Here is a 20,282-nt window from a genome sequence, read left to right as displayed (position 1 = left end):
AGAGGGGCAAAATATAGGTTCATAACCTTTTAGGACCATGTCTGGGCTGTCAAGGGCCAGTCTCTTCTGAATGTTGAAACTAGGAGTTTGCTTGAAAGGTGTGCTTGAGCCAGTTTGACTCAGGAAAGCTGATTATTAAAATTTCAATATGAACATTTAGACTGAGGCTACAAATCAGGGCTTGATTTATTGTTTTGCCCAGATATAAGATTGATTGTCTAGATATAAGAAAGTGATAGAGAAAAATTAATAATAATTGAATTAAGTTTGAGGTCTGCATACATTCTTCCCTACCCTCCATTCCCAGGCAGCTAGCTGTCAAAATGTTTATCAGGACACCTCTGGCTAGATCTGAGCATTAACTAAACCCCAGAACACCAGAAAGAACACTGCCCTTGGATCCAGGAGCCTGTGATACCAGTCTTGGTTCTGTCATGAATGAGTAGGACGATCATTAAAGTTGTTTCTTTAAGGTTTTCAAAGCTTTTTACACACAGGATCTCATTTGAATCTCAGAACTATACTGGGAGGTAGATGCTACAGGGATTATTGTTCCCATTCCCCATTTTTCATGGGAGGAAACTGAGGCTTTGCAAGGTTCAGTGACTTCCACAGAGTCACACATCTAGGAAGTGTCAGACATAGAATTTAGATGCACGTCTCTGTTGACTCCAAAGGTGAGCACTCTTTTCATAACACTATACTGCTTCAGTAGGTAAGTCACTTAGCTTGTCTCAGCCTTAGTTTCCGCATCTGTAAAGTAAAAGCCATTAAGGTAGTTGGTATCTTTCAACTCCAACATTCTGATTATTTGATTCCCCATCTTTCCTCCAAGGGACAAATTGGTCAGTTAAGTTTCCATTTCCTATATATAGCAATGGTGCCAAGCAATCAATTAAATGTCCCCCACTAAGCATGAATGTTCAAATTTATCAAATGAGGCTATGATTTCAGAAAGCGGAGGCCTCTTAGCTCCCAGGGCAATTGCTGACCACATAGATACTTTGGGATTGTAGCTCCCAAAAGAGTACTGCCAAGCAGCCACCAACTTCCCCTTCAAGTATCTGGAGGAACTTCACTTAGCATCCTTTGATCCAAAGGAGATTCTCCTCAGGTAACCTCTTGGTCAGGAGCCCTGCTTCTCTTAACAATTAAGAGCCTGCAAAACAGTGGAATGGGCTGCTTTAGGGTTGATGTACTGTTTCCTTCCTAGCACTGGAGCTCTCTTAAGCACTGGAGGCAGTGTGACAACTTGTGGGAATGCTCTTCCCCAATATATTTGGGCAAAGGTTGAATTAAGTATCTCTAAGGTCCCTTCCATCTCAGAGATTCTGGAATCCCCAACCCCTATCCCAGATCCTTCCTCCCCTACTTTTTGTGAAGTGGGAGTGGTGGTGGTGTGGTAGGGAAGTGGGGAGAGTGGAAGAGGGGAGGGGACACTTTTGCCTTTTGCTTCTATCTTTCCCTGTCCTACTTCCTTGGTCTTTACTCAGGCTCTGATAGTCATTCATCTCTTTCCTACCACTCATATGTTCCATTAAAGAAAAAATAACAGTGACAAAAGTTTATAAGCATGTAGTGCTTTATGATTATATTAAATACTGTACATTATTCATTTCTTCAACAAGCCTATGAGGTAGGTAGCATCCCCATTTTACAGATGAGGAATTTGAGTCTGAGAGGCATTAAATGAGTTGGCCAGGTTCACACAAGGAGTTAAGTGACAGAGCTTGGATGGGTAATATCAAAGAAGTCACTGACAAAGTCTCTTTATTCAGTATGAAATGGCAAGGCCAGCTTTGAGGAGAGGGTGTCATGAGAAGACGATTAGCTGGTCTTGGTGCTCCTGCCTCAGCACTGCCTGGATTCCACTGCAATAGTAGATGTTGAAGAGAAATTCGAAGGATCTGCTGGAGTGAATTTATTTTGTAGATAGAATAGCTCAATCTTACAACGGCACATGGGGCACTTGGCAGTGTCTCTGAAGATGCGATTGGCACAGCAATAGCAGAGGATGGTGTGGCCACAAGGAAAAAGCCAAGTGTTCTTGGCATGGTAAAAACAGACGGAACATTCTTCTTCATCTCCATCTGGGAAGCAGAAACAGAAGTCTAGGGAAACAAGAAAGTTTAGGTCAAGAAAAGCATTTTGGGTAAGATGAGTCTCATCTCCAGGAGATCCATCTGTCCTAGAGAAAACCTCTGAGATTCTATTGTCTATCTCTTTCATTCTATCTAGACACCAAGTCATCTCTACCTTCAGCTACTTCCTCTCAGGATTTCTAGCTATCCCTAAAGGTGTCTATCCAAATACATGTTGATATGTGTAATAGCTATTCTCTTTTCTATGTGGATAAATAGCCCCAAACCTTTATGTGACTATAGACCTTCTCTAGGAGTTGCTCCACTGTCTTGGGATTATTGGAACCAGTGATAATTGCAGAAGACTTCACCATCCAGAGGGAATCTCTCTTTGACTTGAACTCAGTGATAAACTTACTCTATTCCAACTACTGTGGGCCAAAGTCTTTCATGCCCACTTGATTAATCACCCCCTTCCCCATCCCCCCCCCCAATTTTAACATAAGCTGATCAGCAACACTGGAAAGATTTAAGCAATAAGAGGCACCCAGGACTTCTGCTCTGCTCTTTAAATCCCAAGTCCAGACCTTCCACAATTCTCTTAGTAAGCGACAGGAACTCCTTTTGAATTTGCTAGCTGTCGGATATTTCTTCCTCCTCCTCATCTTCTTTCCTAGGTTTTTGAAGAGTCAGGGAGGAGTACATATTCAAGGCAATTCAGAGCTACAGTAATCCCTCACCAATCAGGGGAGTTACGTTCCAGAGGACCCCTGCGATAGGTGAAAATCTGCAAAGTAGTGGCGTTATATTTATTTTATTATTTATCTATATTTTAAGGCTTTATAAACCCTTCCCATTCTCCTATAAACCCTTTCCACACTCTACAGTCACTGAGCCAATCAAAGCCCGGGATACAGAACACAGCCCTGTAGTTGGCCGCCTTTCATTCCATCAGCTAATAGTTTGCCACGATGTGCAACTCTACAATAGAGAATTGGATATATTTTTTTAAAAACCCTCCATATAGTGAAACCATGATAAGTGAACCGCAACATTGCAAGGGACAACTGCATGCCCAAAGGGCTTTAAAAGACTGTATGCCCTTTGATCCAGCAATACCACTACTAGGTTTGTACCCTAAAGAGATAATAATGAAAAATGTTTGTACAAAAATATTCATAGCTGCACTCTTTGTGGTGGCAAAAAAAAAAATAGAAAATGAGGAGGAGTACATCTTCCCTGCTACCAAACAGAAACTTGAGTACATCCCTCTCCTTCAGTTTAGAGGACCGCTTTGGCTCAATCTGCTGATTGTTCAAGAAAGTTCCATTGCCTGAGCTGAGGTCAATGGTATATGGTCTTACCCTTTGGCCAACTGTTCCATCAGCATAAGAGTATTCTATTAGCCCATACTGAAGTACTATGTGCTGCTTGGAACAGGAGGGGTGGTCAACAGGAATATCTGCAATTCTCCAATGTTGGCCAGGAGATGGGCTCTTTGCCTGGATATTCATGACAGAGAGCAACTCATCATTCTCAAAGGGGTAAAAGTGCCAGCGATGCTTTGGGATTCATGCTTCCAGAGGCTTGCAATACTTTATTGCCTCACCCCTGAATGCATTAGCATCCTTTAAAGAGTGCTCCTGACACTACGAAGCTGGGTTTCTCTTTATTTGATGGGACTTTTCCTTTACTGTCGGATACTAGCAGATTGTCCAACAATCTCATGATTCTTATGATTGCTGCCATCCACATCTTGCTACTGAAGAGGCCCCTCTCTGAGTTATACAACTTTCTGCTTCCTGTTCCTGAAAGTTCTGGCCATGTTGGTTAGGCTCACAGCTAGGCCTCTGGCTAGTGGTCTTCCTCTGGTCGGAATGGCTGTGGTGGCCCTCCCAGTGGCCATTTCTCTCCTGCCTTTGTTGATGTTCTCAGCATTTTGTGTGTTGCCCATCTTTGCTTCCTTTCGGTCATGTTTTTCCTGTTCCTGCTTTACATTGATTCCAGCATGGTGATGACTACAATGGATTCTCGTGGAGGAGATTGGCTTCTTCTTCCAAAGAGTATGTCTTCCCCTTTAGTTGGTGATCTACTAGAGCTGCCTGCCTGGTCCACAGAGGTGTGAGGGCTGAAGCTTCTGGGGTCATGGCCAAGCTCCCAGAGGAGCCCCGTCCAGGGCCTGAGCCTGAGAAAGAGGGGAGTGGGGGTTGGATGGGGTGTGAGGGTCAGGCTGCGCCATACCCATTTCATCTGCGACTCTGCTGTACCCTGCCACTTCTCCAGGCTCATCTTCCTTCCACAGCTGTGCCACTGCTGCCAGGCTGCCTCCACACCTGCTTGAACTTTGTCTCCATGCTCCCAGCCTGATCCAGTCAACTCATCTGGGAACATGGGAGAGAGAACTGCCCACTTCTGCTTCCTGGGCAGTTTTAATTCTTCTTCCCTAATCTGATCCTATTTATATGACTGGGCTCTCTCCAAAGAAAAGGACACTGTCCCCATCATCCAGGGATACTTAAGCAGGTGGACAGTAAGAGGCTCTCCCTATCTGAGCAGACTCTGAATATCAATAACCAGATCATTGAGTAATCTTGACTTAGGGATAGAATTTCTAGAAGTCATACTCTCATTTTCAGAAATCCAAGAAGAGCTTACAAAAGCCCCTTGTTCCCTACTCATGTTTATTGGGCTAACTTTTGATTAATTCTTAATTGATGGCCTAAGATCCTTGGGGAAATAGAAATGAGAATAGGCATACTATGGGTCAAGAAATATTTCTTTTTATTTCTTCTTCTTCTTCTTCTTCTTCTTCTTCTTCTTCTTCTTCTTCTTCTTCTTCTTCTTCTTCTTCTTCTTCTTCTTCTTCTTCTTCTTCTTCTTCTTCTTCTTCTTCTTCTTCTTCTTCTTCTTCTTCTTCTTCTTCTTCTTCCTCTTCTTCTTCTTCTTCTTCTTCTTCTTTTCTTTATTTCCTTCTATTGACATTCCTCTTTGTTTTCTTCTTCCTTGGGGTGACACAATGCTTTCTGGACAAGTATCTTTTGCCAAATGTTCTTGCCACTGGTTTCACCCCCTACTACTTTTCTGCTTTCAGAACTGATTGTCCACCATACTTCAGAGAACAGGCATATATTCTTAAGCCGATAACTGTAACCCTGTCTCCCTCCATTTGACAAATAAGTTACTGACTAAAATGTTTGGGGGAAGTTGGTGGGAGGGATTTTGGTTTCTTAGAAGTTACTAATTAACTTTGCTTCAATTTCTAGATTAAGTTATTGAAGTTGGTATCTGGTATCACACCTGTTGGTGAGGAGGTATTTGATTTGTTGGCTCAGTGGATAGAGCACTGGGCCTGGAGTCAGGAAGACCTAAATTCACATCTGATTTCAGATACTTACTAGCTGTGCAGCCCTGATTAAGTCACTTAATCTTTAAACCTTAATCCATTAAAGAAGAAAATGGTAAACCACTCCAGTATCTTTGTTATGAAAATCCCATGGATGGCATTGGCCTTGGGATGGAAATAGAGAGGTTCGTAAGACCTCTTCTTTTCAAGATATTTTGAAAAAAATTTACATAACTGGTATCAGGACCAAAAAAAGGCAAACCTTTTTTAGAGGTAGAGTCCCCAAACTGCAACCCTCATGCCTCATGTGAGAAAGGTTTGCCATCACTGCCCTAGGAGTTCCAACTCCCAAGTCTATAGTCCACCACTCCTTATTCATGGTTGTAAATCCCCTCCCATTCCCTCCCCACTCCCTTCTACCTCCAACTCCATCATTCCTAATGACATACCCCAATCTACATCATCTACAAGATGAGAAAGAGAATTTAAATGACTTCTCTGGTTGTAGAGGAACATTTACCTTGAGGTTCATCCTTGAACTTTGGTGTCACAAGTCTGGGCCAGCAAGGTTTACTCATAGGAGCTAAGAAAAATGAAACAAGGTTAGGAGTTGACAACTGAGGACAAATAAAACAATTGTCCAGTTTTGCAATCTCTCCCTACCTTCTGCCCAGAGAGAGAGAGAGAGAGACAGACAGAGAGAGAGAGAGAGAGAGACAGACAGACAGACAGACAGACAGACAGAGAGACAGAGAGACAGAGAGACAGACAGACAGAGAGAGAGAGGAGGGGTGAGAGAGAGGGGTGGGGTGGGGGCATAGAGGGCATCCTAAGCTTTTATTTTCCTTTTTAGGGGCAACAAATATTTGGTCCATGACCCTTGTTAACAGAAGTCTCAGGACAAGGGAAAAAGCATTAATCTCCATATTTCAAGTTGTCCTAGCTTGTCCTTTTCTTAATCCCTGAATTCTCTACCCCTCCCCCTTAAATTTAGTAGTGCTTAATTTTTTCCTAATTACAGGTGAGAACAATTTTTTAACATTTGGTTTTCTAAAAATTTGAGTTCCAAATTTTCTCCCTCTTTCCCCCTTCCCTGAGACAGAGAGCAATTGAATATAGATTATACATGTCCTGCCCTCATTCTTAAGAATTATTCTTCCCAAGTAGGAAGGCCCTAGAGGTGAAGAGAAACTCTCACTCAATAAATCATTGAACTCCCTAAATCTGAAATGCTAACCTAGAAGGGATTTAATCCTGGGCTCCTTCTTCACTGGGCTTCCCATCTACTCAGAGCCCTCCCTTAACACTGCCCTCTCCAGAGCTGGCTAGGGACAGTGAAAGGAGGGATTTGTAATTATAATTACTATAATTTACATAGTGCTTAAGACTTACACTGTATGTTACTCAGTGGATTGAGAGCCAAACCCAGAGATGGAAGGTCCTAGGTTCAAATATGACAGACATTTCTTAGCTGTGTGACCCTGGGAAAGTCACTTAGATCCCACTGCCTAGCCCTTTCTGCTCTTTTGCCTTAGAACCAATACATAATATTGATTCTAAGACAGAAGGTAGGGGTTTAAATTTTTTAAAAAAGATTTGCACTGTGCTTTAAAGAAGTTATCTCATCTTATCCATACGACAACTTATGATCAGTTCTTACCTCTCCACATCCCACATGCCTGGAATGTCTCCCTCCTCCACTCTTACCACTGACCTTCCTGGCTTCCTTGAAGTCCAACTAAAATTCCAAATCCTGAGGGAAGCTTTCTCCAACCCTTCTTAAGCTCAGTGCCTTCCTCCGTTAATTATTTCCTATTCTTCCTTTATAGAGCTTGCTTTGTATAAATTTGTTTGTATGCTGTCTCCCCTTAGATTGTAAGTTCCTTGAAGGCAGGGACTGTCTTTTGCCTCTTTTTGTATCCCTAGTACTTAGCTCAGTGCCTGGCTTATAGTAGGTGCTTAATAAATGTTTGTTGAATTGAACTTGAATTCCTATTTTACAGATGAGGAAACAAACTAAGAAAGGTTAAGGGACTTGCCTGAAGTCATATGACTAGTTAATGATCGAGGTAGGATAATTTGAACTCAGGCTTTTAAATTTAAATTTTTATTTATTTTTAAACCCTTACTTCTGTCTTAGTATCAATTATAAGACAGGAATGTGGCAAGGACTAGGTAATTGGGGTTAAGTGACTTGCCAAGGGTCATACAACTAGTAAGCATATGAGGCCAGATTGGAACCCAGCCTTTCCAGCCCCTATCCCGCTGCCCTGGGATCCACTGTGCTACCCAGATGCCCCTGAATTAGGTCTTTTTAAGTCCAGTAGTCTATCTTCTGTGCCACCTAGCTGTAAGAGATACCCCCTTGAAATGTCTTTCCTCCCTCACTACCCTAGGTTAGTGAGTATCCCTGAGAAATGGAGACTTGCTCCCAATCCAACTGGAATTCACTCCTTTCTCTCTCTACTCCTCTCTCCTCTCCATTCAAGAAGGAATCAACTCACTGAGCAGCTCGATGGCTTTTGTAGTTCCATAGACATCCAACACAGCCCAAAGAGGAGAGCTCACAGCCACTCTGCCAAGTAAAGGAAACTTTTTGACCTCGTTGGTTCTCAAGAAGACTTTTCCTGAGTTGTTCACCCAGAAGTGGATGATATCTCCAACTTTAATGAACTGATCAGGCAAGACAGCTGCCCAAGTGGGAGATTGGGCTATTAGATCAGGACAGATAAAAGGGGGCAAGCTGCAAGGGTTGATATTTGAGGGGTCCAAGCAGCTGAACCCTACTCGAAGTCCACCATTCCATTTATCTTCCATCTCCAGGATCCTGAGGGTTACTATTTCATAAGGCTGGATTGGCCGGTTGGTAAAGACAATGCCATCATGAAAGGTAGATATCCTTTCTGCCCTCGAATAGCAGTCATTCAGCAGGATCTGGTTGCCCTTGGCCTTGGGATGGAAATAGAGAGGCTCATAGGACCTCTTCTTCTTAAGGTATTCTGAAAAAAAAATTCACATGACTGATATCAGAACCCCCCCAAAATAAGTTTTACTCTCATAGAGAGGCAACTTTACCATCCAGCCCCACAAGTTTTCAAAGACCCTGAACACTTTTAACTATCTTCAATCTCTTAAAAATCACCCTACATAAAGTTGACAGTCTAGACCTCTACTTTCACCAGAGAACTTCTGTAAGTCCCCGTGTCTTGAATATGGTGGTAAGCTTCCATCCTTGTCTGGGTCTTGTACTGGGCAAGCTGCTAGATATCTTTCTGCTAAGTGACTGAATGAATGTTTTGGGGGGGGGGGAAATAGGAATGGGGGAGAGGAGATGAAATAACTTAGAAGAATCAGAACTACCTCCCATAAAAACAGTGTAGTTTGTACTCTGTGGGTAGTTGAAAGATCACAGAGCTAAGAATTGTGAAACCTAAATTCTTATCCTTGCTGAGCTACTAACTAACTAATAGTGTAAAACCTGGGCTCAGTTCCATTTCACTACGCTTGGGTTCCCTTATCTGCAAAATGATGCTTTTGGACTAGATGGTCTCTAAAGCAGAGACATAACTAGTAATTTTGGTGCTGGAGAAACCACTACTAGGGCAAGCGGCAAGAACTAGAGCTAACAGCCAAAATGTGCCTTCTATCTTACCTTTATAATTCATGACATGGAAATAATACAAGACATTTAGATATAGTCAACTGAGTGATGAAGAAATTAATTTTTTTATTATTGGTTCTTGGGGAATGGAATTTCAGAGTTGGAAAGGACCTTGGAGGTCATCTATTCTAATCCATAAGATTTGGGGTGAGATCTTTGTGGAGGTTACTTCCTTTTTAAGTTGCAGGGGAATGACAGGAGTAAAGGTGGGTATTGGTTAAAGGGGGATTTATTTCTTCTCCTGGAAAGGCGGGAGGAAGGGGGAAGGCATGAGGAGAAACATGGATTTGCTCTTCAGATGAAGGGAGGGAAAAAGGTACAAACAGGCTATTGTCTCCATAGCTACCTAGAACTCAAAATTTTGCAAAATTGAATCTTCAAAATTCAATTCACATTTTAGAACTTGCTTTAGAACTGCTCCCTGGATAACTTCTGATTGGTAACAGGATTATCTGGACTACCAACTCTTGAGGGTCTCAACAATTCCTCTCAGCCATCATCTGCTACCCACCTTGGTATATTAATTTCCCCTTCCCATCAGGGGAAAATACTGCCAGTGCCGCTGAGTAGTGCCAATAAATTCCCATGTAGCTCTACTCACCATTTCTGTGACTTACCAAATGAAAACACTACTTTTTAGATATCTCTCTCTCTGTGTAGAGCCCATCCTTTTTATAAGGTAAATTTCTAGAAAGTAGAGATTTTTCTCAATTTTGTACTTCTATTCTCTTACACTAAGCACAAAGCTTGGCACATAGAGGTGCTTAATGGATGCTTTTTTTCATTCATTCATCCATCCATTCATTCATTCATTCATTCATTCATTCATTTCTGTCACCTCTTCTCTACTCCGTAGGGAACATCCATGCTCATATTCCCCTTACTTGCTTCTACTGGCCATATGTTAAATTTTTGTGCTCTCTAAATTGTCTGCCCTGAGGCAAAGTTCTGAGGGCCCCAAGCCAGTTATAGCTCTGCTCCAACATCTCCACTAGCTCCAGCATTCCTTGATTCTATAATTCTCTTTAGAAATGAATGATGAGGTCCAGACAGTTCCAAATCATCCCATTTCCCACTTTTTACAATTTCTAAAAATACTCGAGTACACATCAATAATGAATCCTCTAAGACCCTATACAGACCTATCCATACATTTCCCCTACTGTACACTACAGGATCTGCACCAAATCATTTCCAATCCACTGCTTATACTGAGTCCTTTGTCAACTCCAGGACTCCAAATAGGGGAAGGGATGACGGCGAGTACAGTCAGTGATGGAAGTGGAAGTCCTACTGGGAAAGGGTACCACATCCAGGGATCTGGTCGGTTTTGCAGAATCTAAGGCACAGGTATCCTTAGGGCTCAGGTTGGGGCTACAAAGGTTTGTGTGGCTTCAAGTTAAGAAGAATTCCCATAGGGAGTCATGTGAAAAGGAAGAAATTCCCATTTTGTGATTCTCTCTCCTAAGTAATGCCTCAAAGGAAGTCCCCTTGGCTTTCATGTTTTGTCTGCTCTATCTAAGATCTTTGCCTAGTAAAGTTCAGAGCCAAGGTCTCCTCCCCAAACTACCAGGAGATAAGAAGTCTATTTCCCTGGCAGTTATCAGTCAAGACCATCTGTAGTCAGGGTGTCTGGAGAGCAGAGGTTGGATGTACTGAAGGGAAAGGGACTGAGTAGAAAGAGGGATTTTATTTTCCTACCTGCCATCAAAACCGAAAGACTTTGCCTTTACCCTAGACCTAAGTGAGTAAATTTGGCCAGGACTCAGCTTCCCATGTTATCAGAGGCTGATGGCCACATGCCCAAGTGCACGGCTGTAATTCTTCCATTCTTTCACTTTTCTGGGAGCCAGGAAAACTGACGTCTATAGGACTGTCACTGGACATGCCTACACCCTGGGATTGCAAAATTATTCCCACTCCTTCTCCCATTCTCCTTTTAACTGCCCTCCCCCAGGTCCTGGCTCCTGCTGTTAGAAGGATTTTAGTGCATTGAAAACATATTAGTGGGAAAAAATTAAAACAAAATAAAAAGAAAATTCAAAAGAAAACTTATTGGTGGAATGGTGAGACAGAACACCTGAATTCTAGTCCTGGCCCTCCTATTTATCTGCTGGTTATCTGGAGATAAATTATATATCTCTGGTTCATAGTTTCCTCAACCATAAAACAGAAATAATCACATACCTGCCTTATATACCTCAGAGGGATATTGTGACCTAAGGAACATGGAAATGTTTTAAAAGTTGTGATGTCCTCTGAATTTGTAAACTACTGCATTTAAAATCATTTATAAAGCTTGTACTTCTATAGAGCTGCAAGGTTTACAAGGTATTTTTTTCAAGATGACTCCATGAAGTAGATAGTGCAAATACAATTTCCCTACCGTCATTTTACAAATGAGGAACTTGAAGCTCTGAGAAATGAAGGAACTCATTTATGGGATCACAAAGTTAATAAATATTTGGGACAATTAAGACTTGAACTCTGATCTCCTGATTCCAAGTTTAGGACACTAGCCATGATACCAAGCTTTTTCTTAAAGGGTTATTATGAAGCAATGGGAATTTAGAGATGAAAGAGTCTAATCTATTTTATAGATGAGGAATCTGAAGACTGAAGATGGGAAATGACTTGTACAAGGTCACTGAGGTAGAAGAGTGCAGAGCTGGGATTTGAATCCAGATCTTCTGACTTGAAGGCTAATTCAACTCAACAAATATTTATTAAGCATCCCTTCTGTGCAGAACACTGTGCCACGCATTAGAAGGGATACAAAATAGATGAATTAAGATCTGGTCTTAGCTTTCAAGGAGTACCTAGATTTTAAGGGAAGAGAAGATAAACACAACTCATCTACGTTAGAGAGGATTTCCAAAGGGAATACCCAAGATTGCCACTATTAAGATAACTGTTATTCCTCATTTTGAAGAACTTTAAATTCAAGGACCTCAAATCCTGGAGGCAAAGTGTAGAAATTAGGTTTCAATAGGAATTTCTGGGTATTTGTCCTGTCAAGTTCAATTTCATTTTAAAAGATAGAACAGAAATGACAACTCCCTGTCCTTGCCAAGTCTTGTGACTAAGGGATACTAAGCTCTCTATTCCATACTTCCTGGGAAAGGGGATCAGGTAAGGGGAATTCTTAGAATAAAAGCTTTGATTGCAGAGGACAATTCATTCCAGCATGATGACTCATTGAGGTTAACTGAAATTTGGAACAACGTTTTCAACTGAGGATAGAAGAGTGTCCAAGCTCCCAGCTAGTGGGCAATAAGGCATAGGATAGTGGAGAGGAGGTTGGGTGCTGGGTGCTGGGTCAGAAAGCTAGTCTTTAGAGGACAGGCACATTCTTAAAGACGGGTATTTACCAACTCTCATTTGGACAGAGATCCCAGCTACAATTTGACCTTCAACTGGAGGAAGAAGTAGAGAGGGGGCAGCCAGTAGACTTCTCATCACGCCATAGTAGTGTTCTCCTCTTGGAAGTTCACTTTGCCCCTGTAGCCTCCACACACTGGAACTAGCCTTCTCATAGAGGAAGTATACTCTGATCCTTGAGCTCCTCTCAGCACTTCCATTTTAAGGAAAGTTCCTCAAGTCTTCATTTCTCTGTGCCCTTCAGACTTCCTTTACAAGTTCTGGCATGAGGGCTTTCTCTCCTCACCCCTTCCCACTCTACTCCTTCTCAGCTCTCTTTTATGTGTGGTCTTCCTCAGTTAGAATGTAAGTTCCTTGCAGGGCAGGGATTGTCTTTCTTCCTGTTTGCATTTTAATTTCAATTCAATAAACTTTTTATTAAGCCCCTACTAAGTGGCAGGTACAGTGTTAAGTGCTGTGGACTACAAATATCAAAAGGATAATCTCTACCCCCAAGGAATTTATAATCAAATAAGAGAAGACACAAAATAAATAGGGAAATGGGGAAAGGGGGGTACCCTAGGGATCTGATATTCCTTGGAGTAGAAACCAAGCAGAGCTGCTGATGGAAAATGGAAAGTAACTTGCAAAATTCTGAGCCCTCTCCAAAGAGGGCTTCATTACAAATGGGACTTCATTAGGCACAAGTATAAGACTCTACAATGACTTTCTCAATTCTCCCCCCAAAGGTAGCCTTGGGGACTTTCTGTAAGAAATTCTTAATGAGGAGTCAAGCTAGTCTGTGCCTCAAAGGAGAAATAGGAAAGATTGAACCCACAAGTCTTGCCACTTTCCTGACTCAAGATTTACAAGGTGCTCCAGGATCCCAGCCAAAGATTGTACTTACTCTGTTAAAGAATAGACACAGCTGGAATGAGTGACATATTGGGATTCAATCTCTGCAGGTGGTGTTGAGAAAATCCCATTTCAGAGGCTCTGATTAGAGACATCAGTTGAGAATGAGGTTCATGAAGGTCCATCACAATAGTGTTCTTCATCCCTCTATCTATCCTTTCCTTGAGTCTGTAGGAAATTTACACATAATCTCCACCTATAATCCCCATTTACTCTACTTAACCTCCTTGTCTGGAATACCTCCTATGTATTCATCCTTAAAAGTCTCTTGTCATGCCCCACCTCTTCCAATGAGCCTGCCAACTAGTCCAGCCCATGTTGATTTTTTCTTATTCTGAACTTTTGCTGCATTTAGAGTCTATACCTTATAGCTTCATTTCTAAAGTCACAGTTATTTTGTCACCCCTGCTAGACTAAGCTCTCTTTAGAACATTAACAACAATCTCCCTTACTTTCTGCTTTACTAACAACTCTAAAACAGAAGGATCAGGGCCAGGCAAATGAGCTTGAAGAGGTCACACACCTAAGAAGTGCCTGAGGGCAGATTTGAACCCAAGTCCTCTGACTCCAAGCTTGACGCCATATCCATTGCTGTCTCCCAGATTCCTAGACTAAGGCCTTTAAGAGGAAAGACTATGTCTTATATTTTTCTAATCTCTCTTCCTATGAGGACCAGCACGGAGTTACACAGACATGTTCTGTTTTCAATAAATATTTGCAATTTCATGGAGAATGACTAAACAAATTGTGATGTGTGAATGTGTAACTGTTAGCTCAAAAGGCCATTTGCTTAAGACTCCTTTTTGAGAATGCATATCCTTTGATCCAGCAATACCACTACTGGGTTTGTACATCAAATAAATAATGATGGAAAATGTTTGTACAGAAATATGCATTGCAGAACTCTTTGTGGTGGCAAAACAATGGAAAATAAAGGGATGCCCAAACTGTGGTATCTGTTGGTGATGGAATACTACTGTGCTGTAAGAAATGATTTCTATATGAACTGGAAACACCTCCAAGAACTGATGCAGAGTGAAATGAGCAGAACCAAAAGAACATTGTACACTGAAAGTGAAACATTGTGGAACAATCCAATGTAATGGACTTTGATACTAGTACTAATACATTATTCCAGGACATTATGGAGGGACTTACGAGAAAGAACGCTATCCACATTGAGAGAAAGAACTGTGGGAGTAGAAATGCAAAAGAAAAACTTATGACTTATCACTTGTTTATATGGGTATATGATTTGGGGTTTTGGCTTTAAAAGATTGCTTTATGGTAAAAAATGAATAATGTGGAAATAGGTATCAAATGATAACATTTGAACAACCCAGTCGAATTACTTGTTGGTTCTGAGAATGGGGAGGTAAGAGGAGAGGGAAAGAAAATGAATCATGGAAACATGGAAAAATATTAAAAATAAAAAGTTAAAAGGTCCAAAAAAACTTTCCTTTTTGGTGGAGACTGATTACTAAAACTGTATGAAGGAGCTCTGCCCTCTATGTGAGATGGCAGAATTATTGAGAGCTGAGGTGAAGAGCGATCCTGGTCTTCAGCTTCTCTATATTTTGTTTCCTCCCACAGTCTTTCTTGCTCTTCAGGAAAAAGAAAACAATTGAAACTGTTTTCTCTTTTGGAGTTGAAATCTAGATGACCAGGATCTCTCTTAGCTCCAGCACTCATCAATTCTGTCCCTCATTCAAGGCCAGAGTAATCAGTTTCCACCAATAAGGAGAGTCGTGTGCAAATGGCCCTTAAGCCAATGGTTAAAAATGTAATATAATATCACTGTGCTATTAGAAATGACAAATATGACAAATACAGAAAAGCCTGGACAGATCTTCATAAACGGATGCAGAGTGAAGTAAGCAGAGCCAACAATATGTTCAATGACTACAATGTAAATGGAAAGAACAAAACCACAAAAAGTGTTGCAAAATTATGAATAGTTAACATATCTGAAAAGAAGTGATATGGGAAGACATTCCTACCTCTTTGCAAATGCAGGAGATCCACAAACATTGCATATTGAACATATTTTCAAACTTTCACAATATATTCAATGCAGATTCTCTCTCTCTCTCTCTCTCTCTCTCTCTCTCTCTCTCTCTCTCTCTCTCTCTCTCTCTCTCTCTCTCTCCCCCTTAAAAATACTATTTGTTATATGGAATGGTTCTCTGGGAAGGATAGTGGAGAAAACTATTGTGATTAAATAAACCAAAGGCATAAAAAAAACTTTTTTTGTTGAAAAATATTTGGAATCACTAACAATAATGGAACCCACGTTTGGGAGCAGAAATCAACTCAGAGGGAGTTGGGCTCTGTCCAATTTAACTTAAAAGCAGAGCCATTCTCCTAATTTTCTCTAGTGGGATAATAATAGCTGTGGGCACTAACTTCATGGTCCCCTTTCTCCCAGATGGGCTGTATGATTCAGTCACCTAAAGTAATCAGAAAATAAAGAGAAAAAGGAAGTATCCTTTTTAATTGGAGAGGATCTAAGTCCAAATATAGGTGGTAGCCCCAGGGCCCCAAGTTCAGAGAAGAGGCCTGAGTCATAAAGAATTACTTTTTTTTTTTTAACTAGAAGGACTTAGAAATTTAGGATAATAGATTTAGCACTAGAAGAGCCTATAATGATCTTCAGATCAACACCCCTCATTTTACAGAATGAACTGAGAGCCTCACTGGTTAATTGACGTTTAGTAAGGTAATGAAGCCAGTTAGTAGTAGAGCAATTCTCTTGACACCAAAAGCAGTGCTCTTCTTATTATTCCACATTGCTATGGGATCCCTTTTCTTAGTTTGGGACAGCGTAAATGAAGATATTGGGCAATGACAAATGCATCTGCAAAAAGAAAAGGAGCTCAGAACTTTGTGAAACGTCAATTAACAGAGATGGGGAGACAGTTCCCATGGAACATTGGGAAAAAGCAGTTAAGAAGCTTCAGCTGGCTGAGAGAGATTCCCTCTCTGGCTGTTTGACCAGAAGGTGGAAGATAGCCCTCTTCGTCTCCTCTCTAGCCATTTGCCTTCTACATAGACTGTGAGCTGCAGAGAAATTTGGTTTAGCCCAAAAGAGACTTGTCAGCAGTGCTGTGAATATCTATACTTAAGGAAAGATAAATTTGTGTCCTGAACTGACTATATTTCAAATCTTCAATCAACAAGATAACCTAGAAATTAGGGAGATCTAAGTTTCCTCTACCCTTCCCCTAACCTCTTCTTATCCCTTCTCCCCCCACCCCCCAAATAAAATTCCCTTTAGTTAAAGGACTGGTTGTGGGATTTAGTCATTAATGGAAAAATCTACAATTTACCATTTGTGAGAAGATCATTTCCCAGACAGTTAAAGGGAACAGGAAGTAGTATAGAGGAGGGGCTCAAAACTCAGTCCTTTCCCTGGCCCTGGTGCAACCTCTCAAAAAATCCCCCCTACTATAATTCACCAAGTTTTAATAACTACTACAACAGTCACCTGCTTTGTAAGCAGTGGGAAAGATGAACAGAAAGGGAGTATAGAGTTCTTTTCCTCTCTCTTGTTATCATTAAACAATTAAAAAAAATTTTTACACCCTTACCTTTTGTCTTAGAATCAATACTGTGTATTGGTTCTGAAGCAGAAGAGCGGCAAGGGCTAGGCAATGGGTATTAAATGACTTGCCCAGGGTCACACAACTAGGAAGTGTCTAAGGCCAGATTTGAACCTAGGACCTCTCATCTCTATGTCTGGCTCTCAATGTATTGAGCCATCCACCTGCTCCACTTGTTACCATTTTTTAATCAACTTGGTATGAAAATGAATTTCACTCCACAGTACTTATTTCTGATTAGCTTCCTCTGGGCAGCTGGAGAGGTTAGAATCCTATTAAGATTTTGCTCCCTACTGCATGGATGCCATATCTCTTTGCCTTGATACCCTTATTGTCCTGAATCCCCTTTCTTCTTCCCATCAACTTCCCTTCTTTGCTATTCACTCACTAGCTCCACTCCATCCTCTATGTATTTGTATAGACAAATACATAAAGGATCAATGATTTCTGGAACATAGTATATTCCCAGGTAGGAATTTAGAAATTTCATTGTGGAAATGCCCTCCACCAGTGGCACCATGACAGATAAGGTACTGGCTTTGGAGTCAGAAAGACCTAAATTGAATCCCATCTCAGTTCTAATTAGCTGTGGGTCTATTGAGCAATCACTTTAATCTCTCTGAGCCTTAGTTTCCTCATCTGTGAAAAAAGAGTGGGATTAGACTAAACAACCTTTAAGGCTCCTTCCAACTCTAGATTTATGAGTTTATGGCCAAATGCAGATCCTATTTATGACTTAGTAAATTATACTATCATAAGCCTGGAGATAGAGGGAGCTCAAAGGTTATCTAGTTCAACCCTTTCATTTTACAGATGATTTAATTGAGACCCAATGAAACTGAGTGTCTGGTCCATAATCACACAGTTAGTAAGTGCTGGAAGTAGAATTTGAGGTAGGTTTCCTGGATTCTTTTTTTTAAACCCTTACATTTCATCTTAGAATTAATACTGTGTATTGGCTCCAAGGCAGATGAGTGGTAAGAGCTAGGCAATGGGGGTCAAGTGACTTGCCCAGGCTCACACAGCTGGGAAGTGTCTGAGGTTTAAACCTAGGACCTCCCATCTCTAGGCCTGGCTCTCAATCCACTGAGCCTCCCAGGTTTCCTGGATTCTAAACCAGCACACTATTCACTCTGCTACCATTGTCACTGCCACTAGTCTACTCCACTAACATATGATCACCCCCAAACCTTAAGATCCTCATATCACTTTAAATGAATATTAAACAGTCAAAACACAAATGAATGTTATTCCAGTTAACACCATTGGCAAAGGAGTTCCACTTGACATACATCTGCATGATATTAGCCTGGCAGACAATAAAACCTACCAGCTCACATCAATGCTCTTTCATTCCACTTGGACCCATGGAGATAGCCCGAGTGGTGAAATGAAATGTAATTAGTAGAGTTCTCTACTGGTCTGTGTCTACTCCTCTTTTTCTCTGCTGGAAATAAGATTGTTTTTCAAGGCAACATAGCAACCTTCTACAGAAAACCAAACAGAGTTATTGTTATAATTGTTATTAGCTATTAACAGGCTTACTAGGCAGGGGATAATATTGAACTGGGAAATGGGTGAATCCAATCATATTGCAATTCAGTCATTGATCAGCAGTTCCAAGGAAGTCATCATATATATGGGATAAATAGAGATAAGGGACCCAATATGCTTAGGAAGCTATAATTAAAGGGAAATATCTATTGATTGATGCATATAATGTTGATAAAGAATATCCTCTTTCTCTTGTCCAAAAAACCATTAACATCTGTTGCCTATATATCCAGCTGTCATCCTCAACTGAGTCTAGTCTATAGCTAACTGGCTTCTCTTATCACAATGTCCCATTATTTTAGAATTAGGGGTTGCCATAGAGCTCATCTGGAGAAACCATCCCTGCCTTGCAGTAATACTCTACAAAATCCCTGAGAGATAAAGGCTATTCAGCTTCTGATTGATGGGAAACCTTTCTACCCCATAGGACATCTCTAACAGACATAATAAAAAAAATCCCATCCATTTATACATTTAGCAATTCACAGTTTATAAAGCTCTTATCTTTAATTTTATAAACTTATTTGATCTAAAATTATTACTCAATTGGGCTCATTCCCATTTCACAGATTAGCAAACTGAGTTGCCAAATGATTCACCTAAGGTCATAGAGCCCGGATTCAAGCTCGATTCTCTAATTCACAGTCCAAAACTCTTTATAATGAACTGAAATTCCTCTTCTGATAGCCTTCCTTCTGGTCTTGGTTCTTCCCTTTGGAGCTACTTTGAATGCTATCTCATTTCTCTGATCCTCAGCCTTCATCCCAGTGCCTAGAGGACTCAAAAATCCAGTGGGTGAGCAGGCTCCTTTAAATGGCTACTTACCAGCCTCATGACTGAAAGCACTTCCCATCCTTCCTTCACCCCACTAGGGGTTACTTGAGGGACTCTGTAGATGCTGGGAGATCTCTGCAGGGAAAGCTGTTGTGTGTAGCTCTGCTGGATGAGGTTCCTTAGAGCTTAGCAGAGGCACCCTTTTATGAGATGGGAGCTCATGTTACAGGGTTGATGATTAATGAGATGCTTTTGTCACAAGATACAATATCCTGGGGATTTCCTCCTTGCTAACAGCGGCTCCTGGCTTCTGGCCCATGTTGCCTTGGTCTCGTTGGCTTGAGGGAGAGAGTCAGGGAGGAGTAACATCCAGCAGCATTTAGTTCTTTCCTTGGCTGAATATACTAGTCCCAAACCCAGTGAGGGAAGGGTCAGGCCTGGGCTGGGTCCCTACCCCTTGGCAGAAAGAGACCAAAAAGTGGGATCGAGGCTGGGAATAGCCTGAGGGCTACGAGACTGAGAAAGTAACTTCTGTGGCTAGGTATATTGGGAGCATGGGACCTAAATCTTTCTCTTTAGGACACTCTTAAGATTTTAACCTTGATGATGTGGTATCTGGGGAATTATGGACTTGAGCACTTTAGGGAGCTGTATTTTTCTGCTTCTCATCCCAAAGACCCCACCCAAAATTTGGGGAACTGCTCTCTCTCTTTTTTCACAATTTTTTTTACTTTTTAAAAATGTTTTTCCATGGTTACACGATTCATCTTCTCTACCTCTCCCCTCCGGGAGCCCACAAGCAATTCCACTGGCTTATCCAAATGTATACCCATTTCCACATTATCCATTTTTCCAATAGAGCAGTCTTTTGAAACCCCAACCCCAAATCATGTATCCATATAAACAAGTGATAAATCATATGTTTTTCTTCTGCATTTCTACTCCCACAGTTCTTCCTCTGGATATGGATAGTGTTCTTTCTCACAAGTCCT

The 20,282-nt window shown here is 41.2% G+C and overlaps 1 protein-coding gene across 1 annotated transcript; it reads right to left on the bottom strand.

Moving 5' to 3' along the window:
* Window positions 1–1,255: 1,255 nt before the first annotated feature.
* Window positions 1,256–19,500, bottom strand: NEURL3 (neuralized E3 ubiquitin protein ligase 3). Its single transcript, XM_007476532.3, has 4 exons — window positions 19,342–19,500; window positions 7,929–8,423; window positions 5,945–6,007; window positions 1,256–2,111 (listed from the first exon to the last, which is right to left on the bottom strand). Exons 1-4 carry the CDS (start codon window positions 19,367–19,369, stop codon window positions 1,852–1,854), a joined length of 846 nt encoding a protein of 281 aa, XP_007476594.2. The 5' UTR covers window positions 19,370–19,500; the 3' UTR covers window positions 1,256–1,851.
* Window positions 19,501–20,282: the final 782 nt, after the last annotated feature.

Source organism: Monodelphis domestica, chromosome 1 (genome assembly GCF_027887165.1).
Source record: "Monodelphis domestica isolate mMonDom1 chromosome 1, mMonDom1.pri, whole genome shotgun sequence".
NCBI classification, from domain to species: Eukaryota; Metazoa; Chordata; class Mammalia; order Didelphimorphia; family Didelphidae; genus Monodelphis; species Monodelphis domestica.
The sequence above is the reverse complement of the archived record's forward strand: the minus strand, read 5'-3'. Positions and strand labels throughout refer to the sequence as shown.

Excerpts from the sequence above, each read along its gene's own strand:
- NEURL3 (XM_007476532.3), bottom strand. The coding sequence starts at position 19,369 with ATGGGAAGTGCTTTCAGTCATGAGGCTG. Across the intron at positions 8,424-19,341 it reads TGCTTTCAGTCATGAGGCTG|AATACCTTAAGAAGAAGAGG; the intron begins GTAAGTAGCCAT and ends TTTTTTTTTCAG. Across the intron at positions 2,112-5,944 it reads GTTCAAGGATGAACCTCAAG|ACTTCTGTTTCTGCTTCCCA; the intron begins GTAAATGTTCCT and ends TTGTTTCCCTAG.